Raw genomic sequence first — 17,578 nt, forward strand, 5'->3', positions numbered from 1 at the left:
GGCTGGGCTGGAGGTGAGCCTGGGTAGGGATGAAGTTACCTAGGAAGAGTATGAGGTGAGGCAGCCTGTGACCTGAGGGCCTACCTTCTCATGGCAGAACAGAGGAGCTGGAGTGGGAGAGACATGAAGGAGGAGAACGGGTCACCACAGACACCCAGAGAGCATGTGGGAAGGTGCATCCGGGGGAAGGTCACAGGCCAAATGTGGCAGAGGGGTCAAGGACACGTGCACCGGTGGTCTCAGTGGGTGCAGACTTCCTGGAGAGATGCTGAGCACAGCGGAGGTGAGAAGTGCAGGCAGCAGGTGTGGACGCCCTCCTTGGAAGTCCAGCTGTGAAGGGGACAGGGAGGGACTTGGGCAGAATTACTGGGCTGATGGACGGTCCTTTATGTGGGAGCCTGGAGCATACTGGGAGAAGCAGCGGCTGTTCCCATGAGAGGGGCATCATCAGTGACATGAGGCGCCTGCTATAGCAGGGGAAGGACAGGACCCAGAGCCCAGGTGGGCAGCTCTGCGGGGTCTGGAGGACACGGAGAGGGTGGGGCAGGCGAGGGCAGGGCAGGTGTACCTGCAGTTGGCCTCTGTTCTCTGACGGAGACCCCTCTGCTAACTGGAGGCAGAGTGACCATCAAGCTGTGGCGGATGGAGGTGTACACTGGGCACTGTGAATGGGAGACCTGGCTGCCCAGAAGGGCATAGTGGGATTGCTGGGGGCTGGGGCCTGTGCCAGATCAGTAAACCCGAACACAGTGGAACCAGCCCTGCGCTGGCTCAGTGAGCAGCCCTCACTGCTCAGAGCCACGCCAAAGTGGGCTGCTGGGGACAAGAGATGGACAAGAGGTTTGCACTTTGGGGGCTGGCCTTTAGGTGTGTAAAATACTAGTGCCTGCTGGCTGGGCTGGCACGGGGGAGGCACGGGGGAGGCTAATGTGATGTCTGGCAGATCACCACGCCTCTACCCACTCCCCAGCCGTGAGCTGCACTGGGCCAGAACCATATCTGTCCTGGGCCCTGTTTTATCACGGGTCAAGCATAGGAATGATCCACGAGGCACCTCAGGCACCCTCACTCACTGCACGAACCAGGGTCTCCCAACCTGAGACCAATGCAGGGGCTGGCTCCCAGACCAGCTCCAGCCCCCGAGCGGCCCGGCTCCCCTGGTCAGGGATGACACAGACACGAACACACCATCAATGTTTATTGTTCAGGCCTCCCCAGTAGGCCAGCACTGGGGCTAGGGGGCTGGCCTCCATGAGGAGCAGTTGGTTTGGGGGCCCGGTGTGGCCACCCTAATGCGCCCTGAGGCCTGGGGGTGGTCCTGGGGCCTGTCAGTCCTCCTCCTAGGCTCTCCAGGTCCGCAAGTCCTTGTGGGGTCTGGGGCTTGTTAGACCGGGAAAGCTGCCTTCGGGGAGGAGCAGGACATGTGGAGAGAGGTCAGCAGAACATGTGGGGATAGGTCACGTGCTGCCTCAGAACCTGCTAAGTCCAACATCAGCATGTGACAGGAGGGAAACTGAGGCAAGAGGGGAGAACCCAGAGGAAAAAGTGACAGGGAGTCTGAAGGCGGGGTGGGAAGGACCAGCATCTTTCAGGCCCTGAGCCAGAGTGGGTGAGAGGGAGACTTCCATGTACTCATCCCTCCTGGCTTCTGGCAGTGTGAGCAGGGGCTCTGGTGAGTCGGGGTGAGTCCTGAACAGCTCCAGCACACAGGGCTGTGTGCAGGGCAGCCAGGCTTGAGGGGGCTGCAGTACCTGGACCGGTCCTGCGGGGCCCCACCTTTGGGCCCTGCCCTGGAGGGGAGGCAGAGAGGGGGCTGCAGCCTCATCCCCGCTGGGCCTTCACTGAGTCTTTTTGGTCACCTTCTGGTTCTTCAGCAGCACATAAATGATGAACACTCCTGGAATAAACAGACCAGAAAGGCCAGGTCAGATTCGGGCTCGAGGCTGCCGGGAGGCTTGAGCAGGGCACAGCATGGTGGAGTGACCCACACGCAGGGCCAAGCACCTACCCAACCACCCTCCAGGCCACCTGGTCATCTCCCTGGTCATTCATCAAGCCACACATCCACCTATATTCATTCAACAAACACCAACTGAGTGCCTACCGCAGGCAATTTGCTGTATTTGGTGTTTCAGATTCTATGGGGAACAAGATCCACCCAACTACCCATCTACTCATCCACTACCTGTTCACCTCCCTACCTGCCCACCCAACACCCATCACCCCCCCACCCACCCCCCATCTAGTTATCGGATTGTTGACTCAGCCACATACTTTCTTGAGCCACTCAGTGCCAGGAACCTCAGGCCAGGCCTGTGCTGGGAGCTGAGGACATGGTAATGATGAAGCCACAGTCCCCGCCCCGGGGAAGCCCACCCACTAAACCACGGGAGACAGAGAAGTGCAGGAATCATGAGCCAGGGTGACAAGGGGGTGAGAGGTGATTGAGGTGTGAGCAGTGAGGATGGCAGTGGTAGAGGGAGCAGGAAGAAAGGAGACATCCCGTTTGAGTCCAGTGAGCCTGAGGCATGGGAGACTGATTTGCAGCCCTGAGGGGGAACAAGAACACCCCAGGGGGTGAGTTGGGGACAAGGAGCCTCAAGCAGATGTACAGCAAGTGCCAAAGTGTGGCAGCACATTCAGGGGTGGGAGAGGGTCATGGGGCCCCCCAGACACTCTGCCCAGGGTGGGGGAGTGATGACTTACCCACAAACAGGAGCAGCAGGAGGCCGGCGGCCAGTGGGATGGCAACAGCATAGGCTCGGGGCAGGAAATACTTGTGGATGACATGCTGGCTGTCGATGAATGGCTGCCACCGAGGGCAGAGCTCTGATGAGCATCCTCGCCTTGCCAAGCCCCCCAGCCCAAACATCCCACCTCCTCCATCTCAGGGGCTGACCCCATTCAAAGCACGGGACAGCATTTGCTTTTCTTTAAGATGACGGCATTTTGGGTGCCCTGGTTTGCTTCCTTCCTTCATTTATTTAATAGTTGTTACTGAGCACTTGTCTGGTGCCCACCCTAAGTTGGTGCAGGGGACCTGGCAGTGAACAGAAGGCAAAAGACTTGCCCTAAGGCCCTTACAGCGTCGCAGGGGCAAAGGGTACCTGAGGAATCCTTGAGTGATTCCCAATCTGGGCTCCAAGGTTTTCTTTACTAATATTTTCTCCAAAGGATACCAAGTTCTGCAGGATTCTGCCTTCTGAGAACACTGCACTTCTTAAGCAGTAATCAACAAGTTTCCCCACAAGAAAAAAAGGCTACAGGCTCTCAACAAAATCCATTAGCACTCGTCATGCCCAGAAGCCAGCGGGATAACCAGAAGGACTGGAACTCCCATCAAAGGCAAAGCAAATCAGGAACAGGGCTTACAGTGTAGCGGTTAACGATGCCACCTTGGGCCCGACCCTCCTCCCTGAGCCTCAGCCTGATTTATAAAACGGGGACGCCACTAGCGTCTTCCCCATAGCGCTGGTCTGGAGCTTTCACGAGATATGCAGGCACTAGCACAGTTAAATGATGCCAGGAGTCGGCTTCAAGATCCAGGGTTGGGAGAAGCTGAGAGAGGGCGGGGCAAGCACACGTACCAAGAGAATCACCCAGGCGGTGTAGTAGGTGAAGATGATCAGGCTAACGGCGACGAGCCCGAGTCCCACCACCTGGTCTGTCCCCGTGGCCTGGAGAAAAGGGAGGGCTCAACTGACGAAGTGACTCTCCATCCAGGGGCACTAACAGAGGCGGGTGTCGCAGCCTGATTACGCTCTAAGCTTCCCGTTCACTCAACTGACGTGTCTGACGCGACTGACTAGGATCAGTTTCTCCGCTGGGAGAGAGAGTGCCGCCCCTCGGCGTTCTCATCCGTACGACGGACCGACGGGGGAACAATTCCGGTTCCGACTGCCTAAGCCCTGGCTCCTGAACAGACCCGGGACCCCACCCCTAAACGCCCCCGAACGCCAGCACTCGGCCCTAAGCTCACCATCTCACCCGCCCTCCAGCACCAGAGCGGCAAGCCACGTCCGGTTCTGGATCCGGGCCCTTCTGGCCTTGTGCCGCGGGGCACACTGGGAGTCGTAGTCCTTAGGCCGGCCCAGGACTACGTTACCCAAACAGGTAGGCACCGCCTTCGCCTTTGCATGTCGGGAAATGTAGTCTCCCAATGGAATTGTGTTCCTAAATCTCCGGAGGGAAGGGGACGGAGTTGGGAACCCAGACTGATTGGCACTTGTGGTTTCAATCCTGTCTAACTCGCTCCAAAAAAACCCCACCGATCTTTAAATATTCCAGAGTCCGAAAGCCAGAGGGGGATGGAGGTGGGGGTCGGAAGTCCCATCTGAAAATTGAGGCTCAGAGAGAGACCAGGACTTGCAGGAGATCACAACTCGAGTCAGTGGCGAAGCCGAAACCCTGATCCGGGGGTCCTACTTCCTCGTCCCGATGCCCTAATTTGTCTGTTGAGGGGACAGTGGAGAGAACGTTCCTGGGGTGGAAGGAGGAGGGGTGCCCGAGCCCGCAGGGATGGGGAGGATTTCGATTGGCTGTGAGAGGCGCGCCCTCTTACCATCGCCTGGCTTCCCTGGCGACCCTTCCGGGTGTCCCCTCTTCACTGCACGGATGAGGCCGGAGTGACCCTCCCTCCCCTCACCGGCTGCCTCTGGGGTCCTGGGTGACGCGGCAGCCCAGGCAACAGCCTAGACAGTTCTTGGGACTGGCCGCTTGTTCAGGCCCCTCCCCAGGCTTGGAGGCCCTTTCCTCTGAGAGCAAAGGGAGCTTGGGCCTGATCTCCTTTCGCGTCTCCTCCAGCTCCGGCGTCTGGAACGGTCTTCCCACAGCTCGCGGGGCTGGCTGCTCCTCACCCATCAGGTCTCACTGGGATGCCACCCATCCCAGGGAAGCGACCTTCGCAGCTGGGCCAGGGTTCCCTCGTCAGTGCTCCACAGCCCCAAGCATGTCTCCCTAAGGACACTTGTCCCCGCATTTTCGTTACCTGATTTACTTGCTGTTCTGGCCCACCTGACTGAGCTCCCTGAGGATAGGGTCTGTGGTCACTGCTGTGTCCTCAGTGCCTAGAATGGGGCTTGGCACAAAGGAGCTTTCAATCACCCAACATGCTTTAAGATTCTGTGATGTTTCTCAATCCTGGAATGCTAGAGTATAGCGTCCAGGGACTCCAGGCCTCCTGAGGGATTGCGTGGAGGCTCGGCCTGCTGTCTCCTCTTGGCGGGGTGGGAGATTTAGCAAGTTAAATACAGGACGCGCAGTTAAATTGGTATTTCAGATAAACAACGAATACTTATATTAAAAACCTGAAATTCCCATTTAACTGGTCGTCCTATATTTTTTCTAGCAACCTGGCCTCTCGCTGGCCCTGTGACCTTTACTTGAGCTGTTTTTCTCCTCGATCAAGTGGGGTTAACAACAGCGCTTCCCGCCGCGTGAGAGAGTGGAGGGGCAGCTCGTGGGACAGTCAGGATTCGAACCCTGGGCACTCTCACGGCACAGCCGGGGCTCTGACCACTTACTGTCACCTCCCAAATGCCCTGAGGAGTCCTCCAAATGGAAGCCGAGCCAGTGCAGGGCCCCTGCGGATGCTGAAATGGGTCCCATTTGAAGGCTCAGACCAGGTCCCTCAGGGATTTCAAACTCAGGGGCCAGAAAGGGTTGAAGGGGCAGATATGGGGCAGTAGGGAGGGGCGGGCCTGTGGTGAGGTAAGAGCAAACTTCCTGTCTCAGGGTTTTTTCCACAAAAGGCTGCCTGGGCCAGAAAGTTCATCTTCCCACCCCCATCACCCCCACCTCCCTCCAGAGGGCCCTGGCCTGGGGACTAGCCTGGGCTCCTGCTCTGGCCCCATTTCAACTGTATTGGGTATCTGCCCTGGCTCAGAGATGTGCCAAGGCTACTGTCCTGCAGGAGCAAAGCCAAGACCCCCGGGCTGCTGCTTCCCTCCATGCCTCTCCCCATCCTGTTGGGGGTGGGGACGGGGAGCTGCCCACATGGCCCTGCCCCCAGGGACCCCTCTGAGCATAAGCCTTCCTTGTCTCCCCCACCCCAGCTGGGCACACCTCACAGGTAGTGGTCCAAGGTCAGTCTCTCTCACGGGCCCTCGTTCACACAAGGCAAGGCACACGGTGGGTCCCCAACACCAGAGCCTCTTGGCGCTCCCCCCGCCGAGTCCTCACCCTTCAAGTCTCTCTCCTCATAGACCCAACCCCAGGGGACCGTGGTGAGGAGTCCCCTGTGGATTCATCCATCACCCACAATGGCTGGTGAGGTGACGAGTCCTTCCCCAGAGAGGCAACCCCTCCTTGCTAGAGCCACGTGGAGACAGGGGCGTGCCCCAATGTCCCGGGCTCCCGGAGCAGAGGAGGATCAAACATCCCCAGTGGAATTGAGACTGGGAAGGCCGGCAGCCTCAGATGTAGCTCCTCAGTTTGGTTTTGGAAAAAACCCACTCTTCTCACCTAGACCTTCAAGGCCCTGCACAGTCTGGACTCCTGCCTCCTTCTTAATCACTGTTTGCCCACCCTGGCCACCCTTCTGGCCCCCAATCACACTAAAGCTCATTCCTACCTCAGGACCTTTGCACTTGCAGTATCCTCTGCCCCTTGACTGGTCCATTCACATGGCTGGCTCCTGGTCATGCAACTCAAATGTCACCTCCTCAGAAAGTCCCCCTCCAACCATCGTGTCCAACGCTGCACCCCCATCCCTCGAGTCCCACCTTGACTTATCTTTTTCATGGAACTTGCCACACTCTGAAGCACCCCATGTATTAAGTGGTTTTCTCATTTGTGGTCCACCTGCCCACTGGACTTTAAGCTCCATGTGGGCAGTCCGGCCAGTCATGTTCTCGGGGCTTTCCCAGTGCCTGCACAGCGCCTGGCACACCCTACGGGCTAGGTAACGTCTGTGGAATGAGCAAGTTAGGAGAGCCAGGAGTCCTGGGCCCTGTGAGATCTTGGATGAGTCACTTCCCTCTCCAGCCTCAGGCCTGACCTCAGCCTACTGCCAGAGACCCAGAGGGGTGGGGCTGAGCCGTCCCCTTCTGTGAGCGCAGGACTCTGGGGCTCTGGCAGCCTTGTCGGATCCAGACTCCAGGGAAACCGAGGCCCAAAGGTCCTGCCGAGCTTCCTCCCCCCACCCTCCTCCACCTACTACCCTTTACTCAGCCTCCCGGTTTATCTGACCTTACAGCCTGGCACACAGGAGGTGTTGGAATGAGCAAAGGAAGGGCAGGGTCAGCTCAGAGCGCCGCCGAGGGCAGCCTGGCAGGGCCCATTGTCTGGGGCCCCCTGGAGGAGGCGGTAGCCTCACCCTCCTGTGGGCCCCCAGGCTTAACGCACTCCATGTCTCAGCTTCCTGCTGAGCCCAAACAAGAAATTCTCCATGGCTTGTGCCAGCTCAGAGAGGCTGAGCAACCACCCAAGGTCACCCAGACGACTGGGGGTGAGGTCAACAGTCTATTTTCTAGGAACCCACCCTCCAGCCCTGCAGCATAAGCTATCCCTTTCCTCTCCCTTCCCCATCAGCCATTTTTCGTTTTCTCAAAGGCTGATGGGGTGGCAGTGTTTGGTGTAGCTGAGCAGCTTTCCCGAGGTCCAGAGTCCTCCAGTCCTGGGGGTCAGCTCTTGGCCCAGAAAGCCCCCCACCACGCTGTTCCCACCCACTCTGAACTCCAGCCGCAGGGAAATGTTTCTTTCTCTCAAATGCCAGGCTCTCCCTCACCCCGGACCTTTGCTATGCCCTCGGCCTGGAACCCTCCCAGGGCTGCACCTGACTCTTCTGGTCTCAGCTTAGAGGACACAGCCATCCAGTAATTAGGCGGGGGCCCCTTCCCTGAGCTCCAGGGCCCCACGCTCCTTCACGAGGCTTTGTCACACCCGGTTGCTTTTGTAAAGACCCCTCCCCTCTGGACTGTGAGTTCTGTGAAGGTGGACTCTGCATCTTGCTCCACCCCCTGGTCCCCATCACCCAGCAGAGGGCCTGTCACATAGCAGGTGCTCAATGAATATTTAATGCGTTAATGAGGTCCGTTTTCATCCTTTCACTTTTACAGATTAGACCACTGAGGCACAGACAGGTTTAGCACCTTGCCCAGGTCACACAGCCAGGCCCCAGAGGAAAGGACGGCTTGGGCATGGTCGGATTGGACGGGGGTCAGAGGCCCGGCTGGAGTTTCCTGGAGGAGGGAGAAGGAAGGATCAGGGGCTGTGGAGCCACTTTGCTCTGCTCTGTTCCCAGTGATGTCTGTGTGGCCAGCGCCCTTGGTCTGACCACCAACCCCTGCTGTCATTTCACAGATGAGAAAAGTGACTCCCAGAGGAGGGTAGAGCTTACTCAAGATCCATAGTGGACTCCAACATAGTGCCTCCCAGAGCTGCAGGCTCCCCCCAACACCCCACCTTCTCCCACCTGCATCCCTAGAGGGACAGGAGCCAGGGGGCCACCCCAGACGGAGGCCAGTGGGCCCTGCTTGAGCCAGGGGCAAGGGGTTGGGAAACCTGGGTTCTCAGGCTGGCCTTGCCACTTACCCGTGCATAAGCCCCTTAAAGTCTCTGGGCCTCAGTTTCCCCATCTGGATGGCTCCAGGGGGCTGGGCTGGAGCCTTCAGTCTCCCTGCTTCCCCAGAGCATGGGGACAGGCTGCGGGAGCTCGTGGGCAAGAATACAGGCTCCTGAGTCCAAAAGGCATAGTTGAGTCCTGGTTCCAGCTTTTATTGCTGAATGATCTTGCTCAGTCCCTTCACCCCCTGAGCCTCCATTTCATGGTCTGTAAAAAGAGAATAATAGCATTTTTTGAGGATAAAATGAGCTAATGTGGGGGAGTCCCTGGCACAGTGCCGGGCACAGCATCACCGTCGAATGAGGCTGTGTCGCCGTCGTATTAGTGAGCGGACACCGCCCTCTGGAGGCCAACGGGAGGAACAGCCGGCGAGGGGAGCCCAACCCGCTGCCCTGGCCAGGCTGGAACCGGCGTTCCGGGCGTGCGCCCATTGTCCAGATGGGGAGAGCGGCCCGGCGCCGGTCACTCGGTGTGCGCCTCCGCCCACTGGCAGAGGCGACGGGCGTAGCAAGCTGGGCTGACGGTGGAAAAGGTCCGGCCCGGGTAGCGCAGCGTCTTCCATAGGTGCTCCAGCCGCTTGCGGAGCCCGTAGACCGTGACGAGGTCCACGAGGCCCAGGAAATAGCGTTGCTCCGGCCCATCCACGATGTGCAGGGCGTTGGGGGCGTCGGGTAGCAGCCGACGGTTCTGGGCTCCCGACTCCTCCGGGCTCTGGATCCCTCGCACAGACCTGGGCACCGACAGGAGGGTGAGGCTGCCGCCTCCTCCAGGGGGCCCCAGCCAATGGACCCTGCGAGGCTGCCCCTCGGCGGTGCTCTACGCTGACCCTGCCCTTCCTTTGCTCATTCCCACACCGCCTGTGTGCCAGGCTGTGAAGTCAGATAAGCTGGGAGGCTGAGTAAAAGGTGGTTGATGCTCAGGGGCTGCACTAGCCGCATGTGGCCATTGAGCACTTAAATGTTGCCAGTCCCAATTGAGATGCAGGGAAGTGTAAAATACATACTGAATGTCATTGTCCAAGACAGAATGAGACAAAGAATGTAAAATATCTCATAGATGTTTATATTGATTAGATGATGACATGATAAAATTTTGGATGTATTGAGTAAATAAAATATATTATGGAAATTCTCTTACCTATTTCTCTTTACTTTTTTAAACATGCTACTAGAAAATGTAAAACTGCACGTGTGCCTCCGATTGCTTTTTTTTTTTTTTTTTGAGGAAGATTAGCCCTGAGCTAACATCTGCTGCCAATCCTCCTCTTTTTGCTGAGGAAGACTGTCCCTGAGCTAACATCCGTGTCCATCTTCCTCTACTTTATATGTGGGACACCTGCCATAGCATGGCTTGACAAGCGGTGCATAGGTGTGCACCTGGGATCCGGCAAACCCCAGCCGCGGAAGCAGAACGTGTGGACTCAACCACCGCACCAGCAGGCCGGCCCTCTCGTTGCATCTTTATTGGGTAGCGCTGGTCTAGAGCAGTGGGTCACACACTGGTATTTGGGTATTTCCCAAGCTTCTATTCGGAGTCATCCAATCCTGGACGTTTCAGGGGGCAGAGCTGAAACCTTGTGAAAAAAGTCCAATTCCACTTTGCAGATGCTGTGTTTTTTTGCCTCAAAATGTATTCCAAATCAGAAGATGCCTTTGGCTGGGCCCCCAGTCCCAGCCAGAAGCAAGTGCAATTCCCTAACACTGTCCTCCTGGGGGTGGGAGGGAGGTGGGGGGTTGGAGGGTGGGGTGGCTAAAGGGGTTTATTCCTGCCTTGCCCAAGGAAGTAAGTCAATGAGAGACAAGCCCCTCCCAGGCACCAACCAATCAGAACCCAGTGGTGTGGGAGCCTGAGCAAGGCGCTGGTACTCTGTGGTGTCAGGGTTAACATGGATGAGGAAGAGGTGGGAGGGAGTGTGTTCTGAATGAGGGCTTGGAACTGGGTGAGGGCGGGGCTGAGACAGTGGCTATTGACCGGCCAGCATGGCAATATTTCAATAAGATAACCATTACATGCAAACTCGGGCTTACAGGCTGAATGACAGCCATGATCTAGGCGCCTGCTGGGGACAGAGGGTAAGGGAGAAGCTGACCTAGCTTGGATGGGCAGACTTGCGGGGTTCTCTGCCCCATGGCAGGCATTCCACCATCTGGTCAGGACGTGCCCAGCCCAGCCATGGGTTGTGTGGGGAGCCATTACCCTGGATTCTGCCCAAGCCACACCCATCCCAACATGATGATGGGCACAGTGGGGATGACCTCAGCATCCTAGGAGTGGAATGGCAGAGTTAAGGGGCAAGGGCTCTTTCTGAGGCAAAAATTAAATAGGTCTGAAACCTCCAATGGCTCCACATCCCCTTCTAGAAAATGAGCAGATTTTTCAAATCGTCATTGAAGCCCTTATCCAGCCGGATCTCACCTGTCTTTTCCCCTGAGCTGTGGTCCACCTGTGCCCGCTACCCCTGCCAGCCAGGCTTCACCAGCCCCCGACACATACACACACACACACATACAAACACGCACTTTCCAGTCTCCCAGCCTTTGCCTGCGCTGTCCCCCCACCTCACCATCTGTGTTTTCCATGCTCTCATCACCTCATTCCTGTCGGGGGCCCACCTGACTGTGCGGAAGATGAGGCTACAGCCCAGGCCCTTCTCATCCTCGTGGAGCCGCTGGAAGGCCATCAGGAGGCTGTAATCCAGCACGTTGAGCTCCCGGAGGAAGGCAGTGTCCAGTTCCATCTGGCGGAGGAACCAGCTCCGCTGGGGCCCTGCCGGAGCATCAGTGCCCCCACTTGAGTTCTCATCATGTGCCGGGCAAGGTGCTGAGGGCTCCATATGCATCTGCCCCAGGAGGGCAGGTGCCATTACTGTCCCATTTCACAGATGAGGAAACTCAGCTGTAAGGAGCCTTGGTCACCCAGCTAGTAAGTCCTGGGGGTAGGAATTGAACGCTGCTCTGCTTGACTCCAGAACCTGGGCTCTTAATGACTCAGGCACGGGGTAGTGCAGGGGACTCCCTTCTAACTTCACCTTGAATGGAGGAAGAGCAGGCAGTGACCGCCCCGTGGCTCACCTAGGTTGATAGTCTTGCCCTCAAAGTTGAGATCTTTCAGCACCAGGACTATGGGGCTGCCCTCCGGGGCCGGGTCCACCCAGCGGCTCACCTCGCAGCCCTTGATGTCATACCTAAGAGGCAGGGAGTGGAGGACGGCAGAATTCAGCTCTGCACAGACTTGAGACACACAGGGAGCCTCACAAGGTAATCCTAAGAAACAAGAGCTTCCACGGGGTGACTGTTCATATCCTCAGCACGGCCCCATTGCATTGCTGTCCCAGGTCAGAGATGAAGAAAAAGGCACGGAGAGTTCCTTTGACTCGCCCAAGATCACACAGTACGTAAACGGCAGAGTAGGGATTTGAACTCAGGCCCGGAAGCCGGCCCAGGCTTTCCCCCTGCCTGTGCCTGCGTCTCGGCCCAGTCATCCCTGGGGGTGTCCCAGACACAGGGGTCCAACCCTAGAGGGCAGCACCAGGACGGCTGGAAGGAAGGCCCTGGCCCTGGAGCACTAGTGGGGAGCTTGCCGGCAGAGTCAGGGCAATGTGCAGTCAGAGGCTGGGTTCGAATTCCTACTCCTCACACAGCAGCGTGTGGTCCTCCCCCGCCTCCGTTTCTCATCTAAAAAATGGGGATGATGATAAAACTATCCCTCAGAGTTGTTCTGGGAATAAAGAAGCTAATGAATGCAAATGGCTCAACACAGAGCCCAATGCATACTGAGCTCTCAGAGATGCTGGTCGGGGGTACCACGGTCTCCGACCCATCGGGGGATCTTGGGAACGTCCCTTCTCCTCCCCGGGCCTCGGTTTCGCCGGCCATCTAGAGAGCGTGGGGGCTTCAGGGGGCACATTCCGGGTGGGGCCGGGGCCCTGCGAGGCCGACTCACCTCTCGGAGATGCGGCCGGCGGGAAAGAAGACGCTCTGCATGATGATGAAGTATTTCTGGGGATGGGGGTAGGGAGTGAGGGAGGCAGGATCTCACCCTCCAGCCGTCCCCTCCGGCCCGGCCCCCTCGCCTCCGCCTTACCCACCTTCTTTCCCTGGGCCACCCGGAGACTGTGCACTCCTGGAAGGCGAGAGGGTGCCAGGTGAGGGACCCCAAACTCGGCAACCCCGGGCCCATCCTACCCTAGTCCGGGCTCCAGGCCACGTCTCCTTCTCGAGACACGCCCCTCCAGGCTGCGCCCCCAGACCCCTTCCCCAGTTTGGGTGGTTGTCCCCCCTGCACTCGCCTACAGACTTAGTGCCAGGTATGCGGGTCCTGAGATAAGGCCCCGCCCACACACCCTCCAGACAGGACTGTCCAATGCCCTCCTCCCCAGATCTTGGCCCCGCCCCCCGGCCCCCGCTCTCCCCGCTACATTGCGGCCTAGGACCCGCCCCCCACTGCACGCTGCTCGCCGCCGGACTCGCCTCCTGGCCGCTCCCCGCCACCCGGCTTGGGCTGAGCGCCCGTCCTGGGAGTCGCCCCACTCCCTGGCCCCCTGCGCTCCTCGCTCCCTTCCTCCCACCGCCCCGCAGTCCCGGGTCCCGGCCGGCCGTACCCAGCAGCCGCGCGAGCAGAGAGTGCGGGTGCCGCTGCAGGTGCTGCACGTAGCGGGGCAGGTGGGCGAGCAGCACCTGCACCTCCCGGCGCCGCTGGGTCTTCAGGAAGAAGCGCTGGTCGTGGCTGGGGGCGGGAGGGAGAGGTCACCGACCAGGCCGGGCTGGAGCGGCCGCCCCACCGCCCCTCTCGCCTCCCGTCCTCCCCCTCCGTCTCACCTCCTCCATCTGACCTCTATCTGGCCCTGACCCTCCCTCACCCGGCGGTTCCGTTTCTCGCCCCAAGCGCCCCCCACCAGCCCGGAACGCCACTCCCACCCCTTCCCCGCCCGCCCCTGCGGCCAGCTCACGACAGGAAGAAGCTGGCCTTGCTCTTGGAGGTGCTGAGGAACTGCAGGTAGGGGCCGCCGGGGCCCAGCGCAGCCTGGTAGTCCTCGTCCGCCAGGCCTAGGGAACGCCGCAGCCGGGCGAAGGCCGGGCCAGCCAGGGTGCCCAGCTCGAAGCCCTGCTGGGGAGGAAGAGCCGCCCCAAGAGCGTCCACAGGGGCCCACGTGTGTGCACTTGGCCCTAGTGCCAGGGGGTCAGGGTAACCACACCCTTCCTGCAAGGCTCTGAGGCAAGCCATCGCTCCCACTGCCTGAGGGGGAAACTGAGGAAAGAGAGCTAAGACGGGTACACACCCCCTTCCATGCAGCAGTCGGGGGCTTCCTACCTCGTGAACCTGGGTCAGGACCTGGGAGAAATCCTCCTCAGTGGGCGGCCCCTACAGGGAGGGGCAGAGGGGCTCAGGGCAGGTCTCCACCCCCACTGCCAGCCCCAGCAGCTCCAAGCATCCTGCACTTGGCCTCGCCCCCTTCCCCCAGTTGGACTCCTCCAGCAAACAGAGACCACTCTGGGTGGGCCTGGGTTGGGCCGATGGGTCGCAGGCCCTCCCAAAGCTGGAAAGAGGATGAGAATGAGTGTGGCAGATCCTGGGTGTGTCTCATCCACTGCTGGGTCCCAAGGACCGGGCTCTCAGTTCAAGCCCGGCACACGAGCTCAGACACATGTTGGCCAAGTGAAGCCGGATGCCATCCCAGTAACAGAGGATGGCCTTGAAGCCAGGGGATCTGCCTGACTCGGCCTGGGAGGAGCAGGATGAGAGAAAGCTTCCTGGAGGAGGTGACTTCTAAGCTGAAATCTGAAGGATAGTGGAGGGGAAGAGCAGGGTGCTCATCACAGTGGGAACAGCATTGGTGGCCACCAGGAAGGGAAGGAGGGCCCAAGTGGCTGAAGCAAGTAAGGGAGGGTTGGAGTGTGAACGAGGCTGGACACTTGGCCCTTGGGCTTGAACCAACAGGATCCTGAGGCCATGCTGAGTGTTGGGGAGCCCTGGAAGGTTCTCAGCAGGTGATGAGATTTAGAGGACTCTTACACTCTCCCTGGACCTCCAGGTCCCTGTGCCAGGACTGGCCTGTGGGATGTGGTCACACTGTGCACACGTGTGCACACACACAAACACACATGCTCACCCACCCATCCAGCTGCTGAGCTTGCAGCTGGGTGACCCTTTCTGCTGAGCCAGCCTGGCCCCAGCCTGAGCTCCAGGGAGGATGGGCCAGGCTGATGGAGTGGGGGTGGGGTCCCTTCTCAGCCATACACCTGGCAGAGCTGGGAGGGCCTCAGAGACCAAGGAGTACAATCCCTCCCACCCATTATACAGATGGGGACACTGAGGCCCAAGAGAGGCAGATGCCCTTCTAGAGTCACACTGCAACTCTCTGGGTCAGGGGGTTCCTCACACGCCCACTGCACCCTGGACTTTCTGGCTTCCTGGCCCCAGCCCCTACCCCAGAATGTCCCTCCCTCCCTGCACCACGCCCCTACCTTCCTCCCCCTCTAGCCCTCTCCAGTCCCCAGCCCTGCAGTATTAGCGGGACAGGCCATCAGTCTGGTCTTGCTGTCAGTGCACGGGACAGGTTGGCCACTCACTGTGGGCGGGTGGTCCATGGAGACCTGCGTGGCAGCCCACAGCCCTGCCTGCATCATACACGTCATCTGGTGCAGCTCATGCCCCGGGTCAATCTCAAACAGGCCTAGACGTGACTGCTTGTCCCGTAGACGCCAGAGGAGGCCACGGCGGCTGGAGCCCGCAGCAGCTGCTCTGGATCCAGCCTCTGGGGAGGAGGCCAGGACCTGGTGGCAGGAGGCATGAGAGGCAATGAGCATCCCAGAGGGGAAAGACCCGGATTTGAGTCCCACCTCCACAACTGGTGAGCCTTCCTTTCATCTCTCTCTGCCTCAGTTTCCTCAGTTGTAAAATATGGAGAATGCTAGCACCCACTTCTCTGTGTCTCCTGAGGAGCAGCCACACAGTGCCTGGCATGCAGTCAGCGCCCGAAATAGAGTGATACTTATTATTATCAGTAGGCAGAACGTGGGTTCTGCAGCCACACCTGGCCCAAGACTGACTGTCTCTCACCAGCTGTGTGACCTTAGGTAAGTAAGTCACCTAACCTTTCTGTGCCCCATCTTCTTGTCTGTAAAATGAGAACTATAAGAATTCCTTCATGGCAGGTATTAACTGTTGTTACTGCTGAGTGTGAGCTCCATGCACAGGAACCCTTTAGTAGGAGCCCTGATGCCGGTGACTCAGTCATCTATTCCACTTGTCTATGCTGAATTCCTCTAGCCCAGCGTGGAGGGTCAGCACGAGGCTGAGCTCAGGGCAGCTGACCCATTAGTAGTGGGAGCCCCCCATCTGCCAGCAATGGCTGAGAGCTTGACCTCCTAACAGCCTTATGAAGGAGGAGCTTTTATTATCATCTCCATTTTGCCGAGGAGGCAACTGAGGAAGCTCTCAGAGGATACCCGCCAGACTCCTCCCATCCTACCTGCGGCCCCATGTGGGGCGTGTCCTGGTCCCGCCTAGTGCAGGACCCCTCCTGGGCTTGGATGGGGGTGTGTCCGTGCGGCACTGGGAGGGGAGGCCCAGCTCCTGTCCCCCAACCCTTCCCTCTCCCGTCTTCTCTCGGATCCGCACCTACCTCGCGGGGTCCCGGGCTCGGCGCGGCCATCGCCCGCGTAGCAGCTTCCCGGCCTCTGGCCGTGTCCCCCGCCGCCCCGCCGCCCCGCAGCAGGAGCCAGGCCCCGCCCCTGCCTCTGGACCGACCAATCGCTCGGTGCCTGCCACGGCTGCACCCAATCCGCGCCGGGGGCGCCGGCATCGCCTGCGGATCCCGCCCCTAAGCCTGCAGCATCCTTTGGACCGCGGTCCAGGGCGGGGCGGGGCCGCTGCGCTTTGATTAGGGTCCCCAGGGGTGGGGGACTCGGGTCTCGGGGTCGCTTGAGGAGGCGGGGAACTTAAATCCAGTACCGCCCACTCACTCTGGCGTGAAATTCCCATCCACTGTCTTTCAGGTGAGGAAAGTAAGGTCCAGAGAGAGAAGTGACTATCTCCAGGTCACACAGGAAGTCAAGGGCATGTATCATTCAACACATGTTTTGAACACTCAGTATGGGCCGGGAGCAGTGCTGGGCCCCAGGGATGTAGTGGTGAGGGAGAGGGAGGAACACGGCTGCCAGCGTGAGCTTTTAAAAGCATGAATCGGATGATGTCACCGTCATGCTTAAAACCTCCAGTGCCTTCTCGCGGCACTGGAACAAAATCCATCCCGCTCGCCATGGCCCCCAAGCCCATCTTCCCACTCTCCAGCCCCATCTCAAACTACTCTCCTCACTACGCCCACCCGACCACCACAAGGGCGCCCTGCTGCTCCTTAGCCACTAAACTCTTTCACACCTCGGGCTTTTGCAGGTGCTGTTCCCTCTGGTTGAAATCCTTTTCCCCAGGCTTTCATTTGCCTTATTCCATCTTATCGCCTCACCCGTCTAAGAATCCCTCCCCTCATTCTTGATCACATCGTCTTGCTTTATTTTTGTCATCACTCTTAACAATGAGACTGTCTTGTTCACTTGTTTGTTTCTTCCATCTCTCCCCTAGAAAAGGAGTGCCAGGATAGGAACCACGCCAGGCTGGTTTCCTGACTCAGTGCCTGGCACAAACCAATGTTCTATAAGTATATGCTGAACTGATTTAGGATGTGCAAAGGGTTTTGGTGAGTTCCAGGAAAAGAAAGACCAGCGTGGCTGGAGAGAGAAGGAGACAGTGAGCGAGTGAGCATGCAGGTTCCTGTAGGCCATGGTCGAGAGAGGGTGGAAACCCGGAGGGGCATTTTATGTGTGTGAGAAAGATGCTCACGTGTTTTCAAAAGGCACTGGTTGTCGTGCATTGTCAGATTGGAGGGGGCCAGAGTGGGCAGGGGGAGGGCAGTGAGGAAGCTTTGCTAACTCAGGGCGGAGGATGGTGGCTTTGCGTCAGGAACGTGACTACTGGGGGGAGGGGCAGTGAGAAAACGGGAGAATTGACAGGATTCGG

General features: G+C 58.8%; 2 protein-coding genes across 19 annotated transcripts; both read right to left on the reverse strand.

Annotated features, from left to right (window-relative positions):
- Positions 1–1,181: 1,181 nt before the first annotated feature.
- On the reverse strand, positions 1,182–4,605 carry LOC100070379 (dolichol phosphate-mannose biosynthesis regulatory protein). 2 transcript variants are annotated; one of them, XM_023628972.2, is made up of 4 exons: positions 4,562–4,605; positions 3,588–3,677; positions 2,707–2,809; positions 1,182–1,897 (listed from the first exon to the last, which is right to left on the reverse strand). In XM_023628972.2, the coding sequence occupies exons 1-4, from the start codon at positions 4,562–4,564 to the stop codon at positions 1,839–1,841; spliced, it is 255 nt and encodes an 84-aa protein (XP_023484740.2). In that variant the 5' UTR covers positions 4,565–4,605; the 3' UTR covers positions 1,182–1,838. The 2 variants fall into 2 exon arrangements, with proteins under 2 accessions (XP_023484740.2, XP_070106964.1); XM_070250863.1 differs by lacking the exon at positions 4,562–4,605 and adding an exon at positions 3,980–4,112.
- A 3,387-nt stretch (positions 4,606–7,992) lies between these two features.
- On the reverse strand, positions 7,993–16,279 carry PIP5KL1 (phosphatidylinositol-4-phosphate 5-kinase like 1). Of its 17 annotated transcripts, none has more exons than XM_070251084.1 (11): positions 16,188–16,279; positions 15,133–15,336; positions 13,874–13,924; positions 13,512–13,669; positions 13,164–13,288; positions 12,651–12,685; positions 12,506–12,561; positions 11,635–11,747; positions 11,176–11,329; positions 8,533–8,770; positions 7,993–8,180 (listed from the first exon to the last, which is right to left on the reverse strand). In XM_070251084.1, the coding sequence occupies exons 1-10, from the start codon at positions 16,215–16,217 to the stop codon at positions 8,764–8,766; spliced, it is 933 nt and encodes a 310-aa protein (XP_070107185.1). In that variant the 5' UTR covers positions 16,218–16,279; the 3' UTR covers positions 7,993–8,180; positions 8,533–8,763. The 17 variants fall into 17 exon arrangements, with proteins under 17 accessions (XP_070107185.1, XP_070107173.1, XP_070107172.1 ...); XM_070251077.1 differs by lacking the exon at positions 7,993–8,180 and adding an exon at positions 8,948–9,293 and having other exon boundaries at positions 8,634–8,770; positions 13,512–13,666; XM_070251075.1 differs by lacking the exon at positions 7,993–8,180 and adding an exon at positions 8,948–9,293 and having other exon boundaries at positions 8,634–8,770.
- Positions 16,280–17,578: the final 1,299 nt, after the last annotated feature.

Source organism: Equus caballus, chromosome 25, assembly GCF_041296265.1.
Source record: "Equus caballus isolate H_3958 breed thoroughbred chromosome 25, TB-T2T, whole genome shotgun sequence".
NCBI lineage: Eukaryota > Metazoa > Chordata > Mammalia > Perissodactyla > Equidae > Equus > Equus caballus.